We start from the raw sequence: 19,008 nt of genomic DNA on the forward strand, positions 1-19,008 counted from the left end.
GCCGGACTGTAAAATGGATATTGAACAGACTGCAAATGTTTTGTTATATGGATCCATTTGCACTAATATTGATATTACATAAAGTGAGAAATGGGAAATGAATACTTTTCCACTATAAAAATCTAAAAGTTAGAAGTGTGTAAGTGGACAGGAACTTTTCTTCTGTTCTGCCCTCTTTTTTAAAATAAGTAATCTGAAGTATGGTGGAGTGGTTGCGTAACCCGCTGCAGGAACCTCCCCTGCTGTGTTTATGAGGAGATGTGTCTCGCCTACCAGCGGGTGCACCGGGAAAAAAAGAAGGAAGAAAAGAAGGGAAAAGACCAAACATATCAGAGAAGTCACATGAGTTTATCTCAGGTTTTGTGTGCGGCTGTCACTGTCTCCTGTGGCGGCTGAAATGTAGGAAGACTCCCAAAAGGGAAACACTCGAGTAAAGTACTCCACTTCAGTAAACGGCCTGTGGTTTACATTTCTGACAACGATGTTTGTGGGCGCTTGCTTTAGGTTTACAGTAAGACCTCCACAAGCCAGTGGAGGACAGAGAGGGAGGGTTTTTTTTTTTTTACCTTTAAAGCGCAGAAGATACACGAGTCCTCCATGCACTTGTGTGTGGTCAGCTGTCGAAAGCTTCGGCGGAAGATGTCGAGATGCCACAAAACCTGAGAGACAAAACACACACGTTTACAAACAGAGATAAACGTAAATGAAGCAACTAAATCAAAATTAAAAAGACATTTTTCAATTCCTTCAGTGTTTTATATGTTTTTGTGTCTGTAAAAGATCTGGAAAGTTAAGAAGTTAAACAGAAGCTCCTCTCTCCCACCGTAAACACTGCTCCTGAAACGCCTCGTCAGTAGTCCCGCCTTTAATTCTGTGACTTTGTGACATCACACTACCTCACCTTGTCAAACATTTGCGTAATTATAAAACTAGCAGCCAGTTTGGCACATGAGAATTGATTTAACAAAGCCGCTCTGTTGTTGTAAGCGGTGCTGGCTCAGGCGTGTGTGAGCTGACCAATCAGAGCAGACTGGGTATTCAGGAGGAGGGGCCTTAAAGAGACAGGAGCTAAAAACAGAGCATCTCAGAGGGGGAAGGTGTGAGGAAACTGATGGGTTTTTTGAGCATTAAAGCATGTAAATCTATTCTAGTAGTAACCTAAAATAAAATTATGAACCTGAAAATGAGCATTGTATGTTTTCTTTAAAATAGAAAATACTATATATTTAGTTGGTCATACATTATGTGTTTTTTTTACAGGGACACTCCAGACGCTACTTTTTCAGTGCAATTAGTTTGCTTCACATGATTCCTCTTTTTCTACCAGAATCTGTCTTGAGCAATAAGAAATGCACATGTTTTATTCACTAGTTAAGTGTGTGACGACACCCTGTGGTGCATAAGAACTAGTCAAGTTTCTTTTTATTAAAACTTTTAAATAGCTTTTACATCAGCTACAGTTTCTAATTAAGTCTGTAAACAGAAAAGAAGCAATAAATATTGGAATCGCTATTTAAAAACCCTGTTAAATATGCTGTGAGATAAGATTAGTGACATTACAGCTCATTGTTCGCCATGGCAACACAGCATGGTGTCTGGGTGCAGAGCAGTCAGAAATAGCAACTGATAGACGAGCGAAAGGATGAGTTATTATTATGAGGTGCCACTCAGTGATGAAATGAACATTTACATTTGAAAAGCACGTTCAAACTTGAGGTACTTGTACTTTAATTGCGTATTTCTGTTTTATGCAGCTTTGTACTTCTACTCCGCTACATCTCAGAGGAAATATTGTATTTTTTTGTATCTCCAAATTTGCTGATTCTGATTTTTTGAATTTTTCTGATAAACTGAAGGGTGAAGTGCTCCTTCTTCAGCTAAATAAACTTTAAAAACTCTCTCGGATAAGCAGGAAAATGCATTGTCACGGAGCTGAAAGCAGGCTGTTTTTCTTAATGAAGAACATGATGCATCGCTGTAGATTCAACGGCATAAAGTTATTAAAATTAGCTCACCCTTAAACATCTACAGCAGTGAAATCCTACATACACATTAATGCAGCAGTAATATTAATCCAAAAACATCCAATATAATATAAAAACACTGAAGGGAACATTTACTGCACAATGAATCTTTTTAATTTCATACTTTAGGTACATTTTGCTGATAATACTACATACTTTTACTTCAGTAGAGTTTCAGAGGCCGGACTTTCACAGAAGTGCAGGATCTGAGTACTTCTTCCACCACTGGTGCCATGGTTTGTGAACCACTGATCTAGATTCATTATCTGGATAATGTCTAATGTCAGATGTTATTGTCAAAATAAAATTCCAATTTTCTGCCCAGTGGTTTCTCACGCCGGCAAACAAGCAGAATGAATTACGTCTAAACGGAGCAGCTAGATCGCAGCGAGAGCCGAAGCTCCGTTCAGGTCTCCTGTTGGGTCGAGGACGGTGAAGCTGCTCTGTTAGATTCTCAGTTCAGGTGGTGTTAAAAGCTTAACTGGCTCAAAACAAACACTTCACGGCTGTAGGGAAGGATCCCTCTGCAACCTTTTTATTTGTTATTGTTTAGTAGAGCATGGACGCCCGATCCGGACCTGTCAGGACTCGACAGGGCGGGCCGGGTCTGGACAAATTTAGAAACGATGTCCAGGTTCGGTCATGTCACCTGAGATGGTGCTTTCAAGTGATATTAAGTGGTAACTGATAATAAGTGATGGACCTACTGTCTGTGTTAGGGCTATATGTCCTGATTGTTTTGGGGTTTGTTACTGTATTTACTCTGCGTGACAACATCTTGAACGCAACACACAAGTTAACTGTTGCTTTTCTTTTATATCTAATTATCGTAAATATCGTGATATTGCGACACCACTAATCTACAATTAGCATGTCTTTAAGTTCACACGTGAGCTGTAACTGTGGTACAACTGCACTACAAGGTAACACAATTCTCATCCTTTGTCTAACTTTGGATGCTTTGGACGGAAACTCACAGGAGGAGAAACATGCTTTTTAACCAACTTTCCTTAAACTTAAAAAAAAAAAAAGAAATGAAAAAGCTTTTTGTTACACAAACACTGAAGCAAATGACTTCCTGTAATAATGTGAGGCGGTTGCAGAGAATCAACACCCCAGTCTGCAGCTCTGTGTGGCTTTCAGCCATTTTCAGCTAATTGTTTTCTCCCAGCAGCTCCCACTGCGAGCAGTCCCTACTTTGTATATTTTCAGCAACAAAAGAGATTCAGTGGGACAGACGGACGGAAAAACCACCGGCACGAATCCAAAAGAAAAAGGAGGGAGGAACACATGAAAACTGGTCGAGAAGTGGTCTGCATGAGGTAGACCCCTTCATGTCCTCCCCTCTCTCTTTCTCTCGAGTGCATAATTAGAGGAAAGAGCTCTCAGTGCGTTCATTCAGCATGCTGAAAGATAATATTGACACAACACTGTCCCTAAGGCTTCGACTGAGATCTGCAGCACTCATGCACGGGACCACACACACTTACAGTATGCACGCAGGACACTCACGAACACACACACACACACACAAAACCAATAAGTATGGCAACCTTAGCAATACCAGTCTGCACAGTGTGTGTGTGTATGTGTGTGTGTGTTAAGGAGAGGGTGATAGGTGGAGGAAAGAGGGGGCGGAGGATGACAGACTGCATGCTGACGCTAGTGTATGCGTTCTACCTTTCCCCCCTCTCTGTTTCCCCTCCTCTCCCCGTAGTTTATTTGGTCGTGATGAATCGGCTCCCTGCACGGCACTGCAGCAGCCACAAGGAGGGCACACTCTCCCCATGCCCATCTCTCTTTATCAGGATCTATCTGTCCATCCATCTACTTTTTCCTCCTCCTCTAAGCACATCCCTCTATCTCCTCCTCTGCTTCCATTTGTATCACTTGTCTCTCTCCCTCTCTCTCTCTCTCTCTCTCTCCCCCACCCCTCCCATTTTGACTCCCCTCATTTTATCTGCAGGAGCATCTCAGACAAAAGAAAGTGGAAAATATATCGAACAAAAAGACAAAGTGATGGAAACACGGACGGAATAAAAACCGAGCTCGTCAGTTCGTGTTTTGAGGGGGTCATCGTCCTCCAGCTTCTTTACAGTCGTTGTATTTTGAGTAAGAGACGAATGTGAGCGATGAGAGACGACACAGAAATGTCTGTGGTCGTCTAGGAAAAGGTGCTCCTGTCTCTTTGTTTAAACACATACTGTATTTGTATTTTCATTTATTTGACCGTGCTAATCTAAGCTGCCAAGACATTTAGAGTTTTAATGAAAGAAATAATGAAATGATACTCCACTTAGGATACAATTTAGTCAGCTTTGTTGTTTTGTATATTTAGCAGTGGTGGAGGAAGTACACCTGTTCTTTACGTAAGTAAAAGTAGAGATACCATGGTCGAAAAATACTACATCACAGGTTAAAGTCCTGCACTCAGGATGTTACTTAAATCAAAGTATGAGAGGTTTCTTCAGGAAAATGTCATTATACAACATTTTGCTCTGAAACGTAGTACAGCAACAGAATGAAGGAGCACAAAATGGAAATACTCAAGTAAGTACAAGTATGTCAAAACTGTACTTAAGTAGAGCGCTTTAGAAAATGTACTTAGTTACATTCCACCACTGATACTTATTATTATCCCTCTATATAGTAGTTTTGGTTATTAGTGGCAGGATTGCATGCATGACATCCTCCATTTTATCTTATATTATAACAGCGTTGCTTCATTATCTTAACGCCTGATCACAGCTGTGTTAACTTACTGCTAATGCAAACACACATTTTCTCCCTCTTCGCATTTAAACTGGACAAACATTACTGTAAAGCAGCCACGGGAAATGAAATGTGATCCGTAACGCAGCCGCTCAACAAGTGTTTGCTGCATCACTGCACCTTTATTGCTGTTGCCACAGTAACCACCGGTGTCTTCAAATCAACCCGGCCTGAAATCTCAAAGAGGAAAACTTTACTACAAACACCAGGTCGAAGGATGAGAGGTTATATGAACTCTGAACTGGGGTAAACTGTTTCTGATATTACACACGCACCTTGATTTAACACAAAACTAGCTAGATTTTTTAAAGGGACATACGTATATCACAGCTTTGAAGTTCGAATTAATGATATTTCACAGTAATAAAACAATGTATATGTTAATGTTTTAATTAATTGTGTAATTTCCTTTCAAGCGTAACTAACATGCAGATTTAATTGAGTTCATTTGTGTGAATTGTTTGCGTTTTGAGCTCCATATTGCACACATTATAAAAGGTTTAATACTGGTGGCTTTTAACTCAATGGCCTGAAGGTGTAAATTTAAAATATGTTAAAGAATGGGTTTTGCTACAGATGCTCTGCAGGTGGAGGAGTCCCTGTGATGATTAACAACACTTTGTAATAATCACCATTGATAATTGGTACATTAATAGTTAATTCAACTTGAGTTAATAGTTATTTCCCTGTTCACAAACAATAAACTGCTTTATAAACCATTTATAAAGCAGTTGTTTACTGTAAAGTTGCAACTGATGTTTAAAACAATTTGTAAATGGTTATTAAATTCTGTGAAGTTCAACTATAAGCTTTATTTCGCCTTTATAAAGTGGCATTGATGTTTATAAATCATGCTTGATAAATTGATTAACGGCTTCTGAAATGGAACATAACAACAAAACATGAGCACGTTACTGCACATAAATAAAGCCATTAGCTATGAGTCATAAACCTCTTATTATAAAGCCTTTTTATAAACTAGTACTTCCACCATCTGTGTGCAGATACAACCACGTATTGATCTAAACAGACGCATTTTAAATAACTTCAGTCCAAAAGCACGAAGAGCATCAGAAGCACAGTTTCTGTCATGAATGACGGGAAACATCGCTGTTGTTGTCGCTGTGAGGTGTAACTTCTGGCACGTCACCGAGGTCGTGTGCATCAGCTGATCGGCATCAGATGGCTCTCGCTGTATAAACACTTATAATCACATCACAATCACAAAACAAGCCGCCGATTGTATTCAATTAACGCAATAAGGGTATTTATCTAATCTGACAAGCTCACACTCTCAGTTATAATCTGCTCAGTCTGCCTCACACTGCTGTTACCGGCTGTGATTTCTGCCCTCCACGACCCCGAGCTCCTCCTGTTCTGCTCTCCGGTTACCCCACGTGGCAACGGCATATCTTTTTCTTGTGCATTTTGTGTATCACATGACACCGCTGTCGTGGCGTCGGTTTTTTAACTTTCCTGCACTTTTGACCTCAGTTATCGGGCTGCCGGTCGATTGGTTTTTCACAGCAGATGTTTTGAGGAAAAACTGAAGCAGATCAATGGAATTCAGCCATAGAAGTGCAATGATTAGGAAATTGTATTGCCAACTAATTGGACAATCAATTAATTGAGCTGATTTTTCAAGCAAAAATGTCAAACATTTGCTGGTTCCAGCTTCTTAAATGTGAGGGTTTGCTGCTTTTCTTCATCATTTATGACAGTAAATAATGAGCCTTTGGTTTTTGGACTGTTGGTTGGACAAAAGAAGCAATTTAAAGACGTCACTTTGGACATTTAATAGACTAAACAGTTAAAGGAGACATATCATTCTCATTTTCAGGTTCATAGTTTTATTCTGGGTTACCACTAGAATAGGTTTACTTGCTTTAGTGCTCAAAAAACGCATCAGTTTTCTCTCACTGTCTGAAACGCTCTGTTTTAGCTCCTGTCTCTTTAAGGCTCCCCTACCAAAAACCCAGTCTGCTCTTATTGGTCAGCTAGCACACGCCTGAGCAAGCACCGCTCACCGTGTCTACGGTCGGCTCTTTCCTGTTTTCAGCTTCTGTTCAGCTTCACTTCTACCGTGAATGTAGGTGAAAATATGCGAAAGTGTGACATGGTGACGCAGTGTGATGTCACAAAGTCACTGAATTAAAGGCGGGGCTACTGACGAGGCGTTTCAGGAGCAGTATTTCTGTTTTCTGTGGGAGAGAGGAGCTACCGTTGAGGCTTTAAACTTTAAAGACCTTTTCCTGCTGTGACATGTCGAAATATCTCCTGTGAAAAAGGTCTCACATTTTACTCGCCCTCGGCTTTTCCCACCTCTCATCATCACCTGACCTCCACATCGACCTCTGTACCTGCTCCCAGTATCCTCATCACCTGCAGTATATATAGAAATGGCCCCTTTTCCTTTAGTTCGACCTGCTCTGTTGTCGACCTTTGTCGCTTTTGAGTCCAAACATCACCTACCAGAAACATCACAACAACAATATGCGGGACATTGTCGTGCCTCCTCTAATGTGAGTGTCTCTCGCTGGAATCAGCAGAAGCACATAAATACGACTAGAAACTGTCAGTCAGTGTTTTCTTCAGCTGCGGAGCAACGCTGACTCCTAGAAATGATGTTTCTACATTACTGAACTGTTTACATAATTAAGTCGTGATGGCAAATCTCTGCCTGGATTATCTTCAGAGGCGATGTTGTTTTTAATTAATGCAGAGCTACATTTATTTAGCATGCTGCAACGCCCGAGGAGGGCAGCTGGGGAGGATGGTGGGCGTTCACAGTGCCGGAGTTTGACACCAGAGTTCAGGGTGTAGGCAAAAACAAAAAAGCACTCAAGGTTTGATGAGGATTGTTGTTTAGATTAACTGTAAATAAAATGGTCCACCGGTGCCACACTTCATATCCCTCACATCTGTAAAACCTAAGCTCAAAGGTTGTTTAAGTCAAATAAATCATAATAAGTATAAAAGTAATGAAAGTATGTCATAAATTAAATGCTTTTACATCAAATATTACAAAATAGAAACACAAAACATAATGATCCGGAAGATTTCTAAATGTAGAAACATGAACAAATACACTCCAAAATGTATTTGAAGTTTGAGTTTTTCGTCAAATTGTACCAAATAAAAAGATTTCTAAATGTAAATGTAGAAATATGTATTACTTGGATGTATATACTCAGTATTTCTTAACAATATATACATTTTTGACTTTTTAAATATGTTCATTTCAATGAGCAGAGTACAAAGTCGTTTCAATAGTTTAATCTGCAATAGAAGTAATCTTGCTAGGCCTGCTTGATACAGAAATACACTATAATCAAAGCCACAAAATACACTTTGCTCATCATGTGCGCCACACATAACGTAATGATGTCCTTAATGGGCCTTTAGCTTTCCATTGCAAAAAGAACGGATGCTGCAGCTGTTAAGGTTTTAATTTCAGATCGAGTTAAACAGGATCATGTGAACAACCATCTCCTGCAGCCAGGTGAGGGCCGCCTAGTTTAGGTTAAAACCAGATTATTACATCATCTAACCGTGATATTTTCCTAACCTTAACAATGTGCTGCAAGTCCCTTAACATACACATACAAAACTTAAATACTTCTGTAGTTACTGTGGGGTATTGTATTGCTAGAAAACAAATCAAATACATTATCATTGAACATTTACGTTCAGTATCAACATTTCTGAGACTTGCCAGATGTGTTTAAAACAAAAACATTTGCTCATTATGTTCCCAGAAAACTAACTATTATAAATGTATCTCATAGAGACGGGGTTGCTGCAGTGGAGCCGTACAGCTGGAAACATACAAACACTGTATAATTAAAGTCACACTGGATGTATCTTTGTGTCTCTTTTGCTTCATCAAACAATTGAGATGCTTATTTCTTTTCTCAAATTGCAGCTTAATGAACACACAAAGCTTGTGTGTGGATTACGTAACATACTGAGGTCTTCTGATCCTAAATAATGTCCTTTAATCTGAATTTACTTTCACATTTTTCCTACTTCTCGTGAGTGAAGTTACAGTAAGATTTGCTTTTATTAACACAGCGCTATAAAGCTCATTTTCCATCATCAAGTCCTTCTTCCCTCCCGCTGCATCACACACACACTCACACACTCACACACACACAATAACAGCGCTGCTGGATGAGTGAACCCATGTGTTTCTGCTCCATCAAAGCCGGTCGACTCTGTAACTCCTTCAGCTATTTTATTTTCACCTGTGTTGTTTACACAGTCAAGAGCTGCTGAGCGTACACACACGTTACCTCACAGCACCTTCCTCCACTCTCATTAAAATTACCACACAGAGCAGCCGCTACTGCTGATACTGCTGCTGCTGCTGCTGCTGCTGCCACCCTGCAGCTCCACTGCAGCAGCGGGGGGTTAACTGCCTTGCCCAAGGGTCCCTTAGGGGCCAGCAAGAGGCAGCAGAGTGTTTCACCGACCACAAATAAAAGCGAGGAACCAGTGCAGAGCCTTCTTATAAACTGATTGTGTTACTCGATCAACCATCATAAACTCATCTTTCAAGTAAAAACAAAATATTTGATGCTTCCAGCTTCTCAAACGTGAAGATTTCACTTTCACTTTCATTTGGGCTGCAACAAAAGATTGCTTTTATTACTGATTAGTCTGCCAATTATTTTCACGATTAATTGTTTTGTCTGTAAAACGGCAAAATAGTTTCTCAGAGCCCGAATACGTCTCCAAATCCCATCTTAAATCCCAAAGACTCTTCTTGTACCATCATATAAGACGAAGAAAAGCACTTGTTCATTAGTTGACCAATCATTGCAGCTCTATTCTAGATTGAACATGTTTGGGTTTTGAACTGTTGGCCAGACAAATCAGGCAATTTCAACATCTGGCTCTTGGAAAATGTGATTTTTCACAATTTCACATTTTGCATTTCTACATTTTCACGTTTTATAGACAAAATGAACAAAGTGATCAACTATAAAGATGCTTAAAGAGTAACTCCTTCCGAAACCTGAACTTTGACCCCTTACACTTCACCTTAAACTAAGTGCCGACTCATGCACACTTAAACAAAAACACATAAATGCAAACACACACACAGAGAAATACATTGTGAAACAGCCAACAAGCATCTCGGGACGTCACATCTCCCTCAGTTTGTCGTCACTCATCTGTGTCCTGTCCAACATCCTCTCTCCTCTGTGTGTGTGTGTGCATGTGTGTACATATGTGTGTGTGTGTGTCCTTGAAGTGGCCCACTTCTCTCTGTTAAAGCCTCCTTCATGCCTTTGTTGAGGCCTTTTTCTTCATCTCACAAATAAACTTCACGTCCTTCACTTTGTCTCCTCCCTCCTCTCTCCTCCTCCTCCTCCTCCATTTTTTCTCCTACCTTATCCGACTCCTTGATTCCACTCTTTCTCCCGGCTGTATCCCCTTTGGTCTTCTCCTCAGTCTTTTCATACTGTATACTCCTCATCCCTCTTTCTTCTCGTCTCCTCCTTCAGCAACTTTTTCTTCTTCACATCTATCCCTCTGCTCTCTTCAACTCTCCCTAAGCTTCTGCCTCATCACCCCCCTCCCTCCTCAGCTTACCCCAAACTCTCTCTCTCTTCTTGCCTTTCTCGCTCTCTCTCCCTCAAGAGGCATTTATGTGTGTGTGTGTGTGTGTGTGTGTGTGTGTGTGTGTGTGTGTGTGTGTGTGTAGAGAAAGGTATGTCTGTGCCAGCTGGAAGTCTTGGGAGGAGGGATGCGAGTGTGTGTGGATGAAGAGAGAGAGGAGATGCAGCAGTAGCAGCGCAGTGTAAGCACCTCCACACACAGACTGGACGTCCACGCTGAGGCCAGACCGGCAGCTGTGCCAAAACCCACCGAAACACGCGAACACCCCCTTAATATGTCTCTAATCTCATCCCTGTCCTGCTTAAATATCAATTTACTGCAGTGTGAGGAGGGAGGAGGGGAGGGCATGTGAACTGTGGGTGTGTGTGTGTGTGTTAGCATTGTGCAGCCTGTGCAACTCACGAGACTAAAGGCATATTTAACCCTTTATAAAGTGTGTCTAATCAGAAAGTTGTCGCATTTTATATTCCAGTAACGCACAAATCAGAGAATTCTACACTACAAAAATAAAATTACTACTTTAAAAATCTTCTCAGTACGCACGTAAATAATAAAGGACGCAATAAAGGATCTCTGAAACATCTCTGACGCCGTCCGAATTACCTTCGTACCAGTCAGTTGTGTGTCTTCGTGCACTCAGGATAAGTGTCTAGAAATGCAGCCGCTGCAGGCGACCGGTGAGCGCACGAAATGTGCACAAGCAACTGGAAGCTCATCTCGATGGATTGTCGATTTTGACCGCCAAAATCGAAATCATGACAACCCCAATCTTGATATCTTGAAATTTACCCAAAACTACCTCATAAATGACCAAATACCTCGATAGCGATATTGCTACGATATTGTAGGGATGACTATTGGTACTTTCGCGCAATATGAACACAATGAGATTTTACGTAAATAATAATAAAAGTACATTTACAGTACAGCAAAGTGGATATAATGACTAAATGGGTGGAAGAAAGTGTTAGAACAAGGAGGACTTGTATGTGTAAGTTCAGAAAATTACATCACTTTAATTCAATGCAGCCTTTAAGCCCAGTAAAAGACAACGCTCGTGTCATATCATGGTATAATGCTATCCAACATGCTATCATGACAACAGTACATGAACGATACATAGCCCAGCCCGACCATGAAGCACAATAATACTGGCAAGCGCTAAAATTGTGTAAATTTATCTGTAAAAGCCTGTTTTTTGTGAACTTAAAGCATGAAGGGGTGCAAAAGTACAAACAGAAAGTGGTTTTAAAGTGAACTTAAATGAAACAACGACTGTGATGTTAAAATTCCTATTTTCAGCTTTAGTACAAGCATATTCACGACCTCATCTGACAAACAGTCCAGGAACTGTGTCCATTTTTTTTGCCACGTGTCCAGTTTTCGGGAACAGAAAGTAATTGGACAAGTTAAAGCGACATTAAATCAGATTAAGTCATCATATTTAATATTTCAGTGAGTCAGAAGTCTCCAGCCCACTGATTTCAGCAGACATTTGGTTTCCTCATGTGATGCTCTGCAGGCCTGCACTGCAGACACGCTCACTTCTTGCTTCTTCAGGGGGATTTTTTTGGTCTAAGTCTGGTCTTCAGCGAGTTTACGCTCACTAAACGATCCAAAATTATGCAAATATCGACGTTTTGACCACTACAGTTTAGACCACTACATGAAAACCAGTCAAGACCACTACATGATCCTGAAAGTGTTACTCAGAACACGTTACTCCCTTCGATACCGCCTGACGTCCCCGTATATGTGTGTGTTTATCCGACTGACCTGCAGAGCGCTGTTGAGGAAGCAGCTGTTCTGTCCCGGCTCGTTGCTCAGGCCTTTGCTGGGTGCGATAGAGGTCATGGTTCTCGGGGTCACCAGCCCCTGCACCCCGCCTACCGCTCCGCCACCCGACGCAAAGTAGTTCCTCTTCCACGACATCACTACCTGGACGCCCCCGTTTCCACGGCGAGGCGGGGAAGGGGCGGGGCAGCAGACCAGGCGACGGCCTCTATGTCACTCCCATGAGAGAGAACGAGGGAGAATGAGAGAAGAGTGGAGGAGGAGGAGGAGGAGGAGGAGGAAACGGAGGGAGGAAGAGGAGGGAGGCGGCAGCGGCAGATCGAGGAGATACGGAGAGTCTTGGATGGGGATTTGGCACCCATACAACCCTCCCCCTCTCCAGCCGTGTTTTTACTTTAAAATCTGTCCACTTGCTGGAGCCAGCGGTTGGCTTTTTGTTTCTCTTTTTTTAGCTCCTTGGATTTAGCAGTTGGTGTTTGAGGACATGAGAGTGTGTCCAAAGCGTCCTTTGGCAGACTCTGTGAGATAAATGTTGATGTCCCATGTGTGGGGGGCGGGGGGAGGGAGCCTTCAATGCCTTCTTCTCCTCTTTCACTTCGCCTGTAAGACACAAAGACCAACGTGTTAGCAGGTTTAGATAAACAGACAGTGGTTTTAGAAACTAGTATTTTGAGCTGTTAAACGTATAATTTGTAGAATATGGCCAGAATTTGAAGGTAGGACCAAAATCATAGGGAGCAGCATTTCACCAGAGTAACTCACAACTGCTGCTCTTTGTTAGCTATCCTTGGCTGTAGCTAGCTAACGTTAGCCGTGGAGCAAGACCGGAATCTCGACCAAGACTACGACTTTGGGGACGAGAAGACGCGTAGAAATGCGTTTAACGATTAGTTAACAAGGCAGTTAAGCTTGTGATAGTTCGGTTAAAGAGAGGAAAATGCAACCACTCCTGCTGTTAGCTTATCTCATCCTAATCTCTGATGACATACTGAAGTTTTCAAAGTAGCTCATGAGGGGAAAAAAATGTTTTGAGTAAGTTCATCTCCATAGTGTTAGCTAGCTTAGCCCAAAAAACATGGTTAATTTCAAACGCAGACGGGAATATTGTTAGTTAAATATTGCTGATAAAGATAAATATTAAATCAAAGCAACATTAAACCTACATTAACGCTGAAGCTTCATGTTGCCTTTTAACCTATTTAGCTTAATGTTTTGGCTTTATTGCACATTTTCCTTTCAGTTTAGTCTCATTATTCTTCACAAACATGCTCTTAAAAAAACCACTGAAGACAATCTTCCTTGCACCAGACAGCAGACACAGTTAGCAACAAGTTACTTGCACTTTTAGCAGCTAAAAAGCAAGGTATTATCCTCAGATGCTGGTGGAGACCAAAACAGAGCTAAAAGTGGTGAAAACTGGACTTGCATTTACAAGTTAGACAGAAACACAAGACTAAAGGAATGTTGCTTTCTGTCTGCTTGATATTTAAGCTAGCAAATGCTTGCTAACACGCTAGCCACGGCAAAAATGAAAGCTAAGGAGGTTTTGATGTTCTTGTGCCCCCTAGTGGCCACAGACACATTCATTCAAGCCTGTCATTTCATTGCTTTTGCACCACGAATCATGAAAACAACATGAACACAACAGTGTTTGTCAGGGTAACACAACATCAGTGATACGACGCAGCAACTGCTCGGAGAAATCTGTTATGTCATAATCAGTACTTAGGGACATTAGCTAGAGCTTGTGCTTGCTATACGGCATCCGAATGTGAGTGTGTGTGTGAGGGAGATTGTGGGGGGAAAAAAGAGGCAATCTGTGTGTGTGTGTTTGTCACCCTACTGTAAGTCTGCGTGGGTGTGTGTACATGAAGTTGCATAACACCACAGGGCAGTAGCTAACAGATCCGCAGTGCCCCCCCTCCACCCCTCTGCCGCCACCCTCCCCATCCCTCTCATCCCCTATAGCTTCGCCGTGGTTTGCCGGAAAGGCCACAGGGCACGGCGGATGCTGCGGCGAGCGGGGCAGCAGCGTGGGCTGTCGCTATGACGATGGCCACATGGTATCCGGGGTGGCGAGGTGGAGTGATGAGGGGGTGGGATGGAGGTAAGGGTGCGGCGTCGTGACAAGGCTGGCACGGGGGGGGAGTGCATCGGAGCGAATACGGAAGGGAAACATTACGCAACGTTACAAAGTCAGTTCATCCACTTATCTGTCTGTCTGTCTGTCTGTCTGTCTGAAAAACAGAGACGTTCACGTTCGTTACATTCATCCATAAACAAACAAATCCAAATTGCCAGAGGATTTATAAAAGGATTTGGCTGGCATGCCCCTGTGTGCCATTTTTTCCTCCACAGCACAGCATCCTGAGCTTCTGTCTCAGCATACAGTGTGTGTACGCCTGTGTGCGAGTGTGTGTGTGCGTCTCCCGCTGAGCCTGTGTGGAGTGTGTGATCACACATCCTCTCTCTCTCTCCGACTGCACCCTGCAGCCACACACAACCGAGATGGCTCTGGCAAGCCCTCGCACAAGCGCTGTTTATGTGTTTGTGTGTGTGTGTCAATGTGTGTGTTTTTTGTGTGCGTGTGTGTGTCCCCACATCTTCGGCTAGTTACCATGGAAATAGGCCAAGCAGCAGGCACGCGGGGGAAAAGCCGAACCATGTGATTTAACTGAGAGACACACTGTGCTGCACTGGTTGAGACAGCACACACAGACACACACAGACACACACACAAGGCTGGCGAGTGATGATGATGTGTATTGATGGTGGAGAGTTCCTGGAAGCCAGAGTGAGTCAAGGCACAAGTCAATCAAACTCCCTGACCCTGCGCTGGCAGGCATAAGGAAACCAGGACCTGTGGTCTCAGTCCAGACAGCGACCACACATGAAAGACATTTTCCACGTGAGATGTCGAGGTGAGGACACAGACACACCATGTGTGTGTGTACAGCGCGTGTGTGTAGTGTGTAGTGTGTGTGGCTTCATCTTCTTGCTGAATGGAAATCAGTCCGAGCTGAACTTTAAGCATTTAAGGGAAGTGTCGCAAAGTGAGGTCCAGAATAAGGACCGGGTTTAGGTTTTATTTAAAGGGTTAGTTCACCAAAATTTAGAAAAAAACATATTCTTTAAGTGCTAAAATATCAATAAGATTACTTGCTGCCAACCTAATACAGTTAAGTTATAAACTGACTTTTGTTTGTGGCGGTCACAGTATTGAAAAATGTCATCAGGCGACATGAGGAGCTTCAGAAGTTTGCTGGGAGTTTACCCGAGGACAGAGTCTGAAGGATGGCTCGACGCCTGTTTGATCCCTGGTGCCCTGTCACGCTTCCTCTCTGATCCACATCTCTGCGATAAATGTAAACATTCGGCGCAAACATCCGTCCGTCATTCTGTCGCCCCGCGGGATCAAGAATCAGCAGCAGCAGCGGCACATTCGACACATGTTCATTCCATTTTCCATCGCTTATTTTTCATGATGTTTACTCAATTTCTCAGCCTCCCTCCGTCATGTCTCTCTGTGCTTTGGTAAGAAGACGAGAAGGGTATTTTGGTGATACATAGCGAGGTCACTTCATCTCTTCTAGGGATTGGTTTTACCACGAGGGTTTCACTGTGGTCTATATTGGAACAGCTGGGTTTCCATCCAAGTATCGGAAAAGCATCCAAGCACCTGATCTCCCTTACAGTATGAGGATTTTATAGTTGAACTGGAAGTCAGGATGGGGATATTGGGTTTCCAATGAATTATATGGCCAAAAGTATGTGGACAACCAAACAAAGTAAGTGGACACAGGACTTGCACAGGCATTCAATCCTTCCAGATGTTGTAACCTTGTTGGAGGAGTTTGTTCCCAGTCAGCCTCGGGCTGCATAATACTGGAAAAAATAACTGACATTGAGATATTTTGGTTTCCGCAATATGAAAACGTTGCCTGACCAATATATCGGTTGGCTTGTATTATTGGCTGATGGTGACCTATCACAGCTATATCAAAGATTTATCGTATCAGAGAATATGTTGCCTGATATGCACCGATATGAAAACTTGCTTGGGGTAGCGTCTAATTATGGGGTTGGGCCGATTCAAAATCTTCGAACCAGTTTGTTAGAAGACTGAACTGGGCGGGCAAAATACCAAATTTCACCTCTAGATGTCGCACGAGATGCAGCCACTCCCAAGAGGAACAAAATGAGGGCCCATGAATGAGAGTGTAGCAGCACTACAGTCCATCAGGGCAACTGCAACAGGTCGTGTTTTCATTTCTTAGAACAACAATTTAACTTGTCTTTTTCTAAAGTTTAACATCTAAATGATAAATAAAATAAGACTTCAGCCAAGTGAAACTGAAGAAAAGATGGTACCAGTGACAATTCAAGTATGTGAACCAACTTCCTGGCTATAAAGTTACCTGGGTTCTCCACGCTGTGGGGCCCACCGAGCCGGCTAACATCCGGTTTAGCACCCGGCTAACTTGAATAGAGATGCAATTATTTAATCATGCAGCTTATCTAGACTTTTAAAATTATACCGGACCAAAATCACTCAAAAATAAAAGCTTATGAAGCTTACAAAAATCAAGTATCGGCCAGGCTTTATTGTTTGCAAGGTCCATTCAGTAGATGTTGATCATCACACAATCTTCCTCAGCAGATGAAGTTGCCAAGTTGTTCGAATCAAAAACTTCAGAACAATTGCCAACTGCTGTTTTCAAGGTCAAGACTTATTTGACGAAGAGCATGGTGTCCATGTACTTTTGGCCATATATTTGTTGATATAACCTCCCTGAAAGGTCACGTGTTTCAGACAACTTGTAAAGACTCACCATCTGATCGTTTCTCATTGTTCAAATTTGCTCGTTCGTTCTCCATTTCACGATCCTGTTTATTCTCTTCGGCTGAGGCGACAACATTTCGACATTTGAAAACTGGCCTTGGAGCTGGATGGGAACTGGACGCTGCTTTGTGATGTGAATGTGCTGCTGTCTCTTCTCTCCTCCTCTCTGCTGGTGGTTAGTGTGGCTCGGTGACAGTGACACCGGTGTCATGCAAGCTGAACAAAGAGCTGATACTGTCCCCCGAGGACAATAGCCTGTCTGTCACACTGTCTCGCTCGCACTCGAGCAAACATAAAGGCGAGAAGTATATTTATACATCGCTGTAAAAGAGAGAAGTCTTGATCCTTTCTTTCACAAACTCTTTCCGTCTCCTTCCTCTCTCCGCCTCCCATTCACTTCATTCCTGCTCTCTGTCTCTCACTTTCTTCCACTGACCTCTATTTTCCATTCTCATTCACTCTCTCCACTTCTTCGCCCATTCATCTCTGTCTATTTCCTTTTTCCGTTTCCGAAAAAACTTCACTTCACATGCATGTGAACACACACACACACACACACACACACATAGTGGTTTCCCTGTAACTGGGTTATGTGTAACTTCAAATAGCCTTAGTTGACAATAGGGAGAGCCCAGAGTTCATCCTCCCCTCTGCGCTCCTCTCTCTCCTCCTCTTTTCACACTTTGGATCTAAAGAGAAGTTTTACATATATGTGTGTGTGTTTCGAGTGTGTGTGTGTGTGTGTGAACATACAGTAGGCACACGTGCAGCTGCATGTGCGAGCGTTTTACCGAGACCGAGATCTCTTTTTTTTTTTTTTGCAAGATTCAAGGTCATTTCCCCACTCAGACTCCGTAACGTTAAAAGTATGCATGTCCAAAACACACACACGTAATCGCATGCAAGCACACAAAAACACACACACACACACACACACACACACACACACACGTGCGCGCCGTAACCTAGATGCAACCCATTATCGCCGTGGCACATGTGCGCACCCAATCCTATTAGTGGAAAATATAAAGAGGGGTGAATATTTGCTTAATATTTAGGCTATTACATAACCATCCTTATTTATGGTGCATGCTGGGAATTATGTGAGATTTCTACAGTTTAGGTCAGAGTACAGGGGGAGAGGAGAGGAGAGGAGGAGGTACAGGGGGTTTGGGGGTAATGGGGAGGAAGGTGGAGGAAATGAGAGGAGAGGAGAGGAGGAGAAACCTGTTTGAGTGTGATAGAGAGAAAGAAGGAGGAAAGGAAAGGAAAGGAGAAGAGGGAAGAGAAGAGGAGAGGAGAGGAGATGAGAAAAGGGGAGAGGAGAGAAGAGAGTAGAGAAAATGAGAGAAATGGAAATGAGAAAATAGGAGTTGAAAGAAGAAGAGGGGATAAGGAAAGGAAAGACAAGACAAGGAAGAAAAAGGAGAATAGAGAGGAGATGAGAGGAAAGGAAATGAGAAAAGAGGAGAGATGGGTAAAGGAAAGGAAAAGAAAGGAAAGGAATATAAAGGAGTAAGGACAGAAGAAAAGATTAGAGGAGAGGAAAAACTGACAAATGGTAAAAGAAAGTAAAAAGGAAAGAGAGGAAAGAAAAAGAAGGACGGAGAGGAGAGGACAACGTGGGACCTTTCTTTGAATAAACAACCACATATCAATGACGATATGGCAAAAACAGAAAGAGCACTCCGGCAGATGGTAAAGGTCAAAGGAGACGTATGAGCGTGCCTTTCTTTCCCTCTCCTCCTTCTTCATCCTCTGCCACGAAGAAGATAATCTGCTCTTCTTCATACCTCGGCCCTCTTATAATCCCCTACATGTGGATCCAAACCTGACCACGAGGCACGAACACTTCACACTGAAATGTCAACAAAGCACGAACGCCCCGGGGAAACCGTGACACGAGGCAAGATTATTCACACATGGCCACATCTAGGAGGAAATACT

The 19,008-nt window shown here is 42.5% G+C and overlaps 1 protein-coding gene across 1 annotated transcript in view; it reads right to left on the minus strand.

Moving 5' to 3' along the window:
• Window positions 1-12,356, minus strand: part of LOC141015963 (ubiquitin carboxyl-terminal hydrolase 54-like) — a 43,074-nt gene extending 30,718 nt beyond the window's left edge. The window contains exons 1-2 of the mRNA XM_073490191.1: window positions 12,201-12,356; window positions 567-659 (exon numbers count right to left, since the gene is read on the minus strand). Of these exons, the coding sequence (XP_073346292.1) occupies window positions 567-659; window positions 12,201-12,356 (249 nt within the window). The remainder of the gene's footprint in view (window positions 1-566; window positions 660-12,200) is intronic.
• Window positions 12,357-19,008: the final 6,652 nt, after the last annotated feature.

This window comes from Pagrus major, chromosome 20 (assembly GCF_040436345.1).
Source record: "Pagrus major chromosome 20, Pma_NU_1.0".
NCBI classification, from domain to species: Eukaryota; Metazoa; Chordata; class Actinopteri; order Spariformes; family Sparidae; genus Pagrus; species Pagrus major.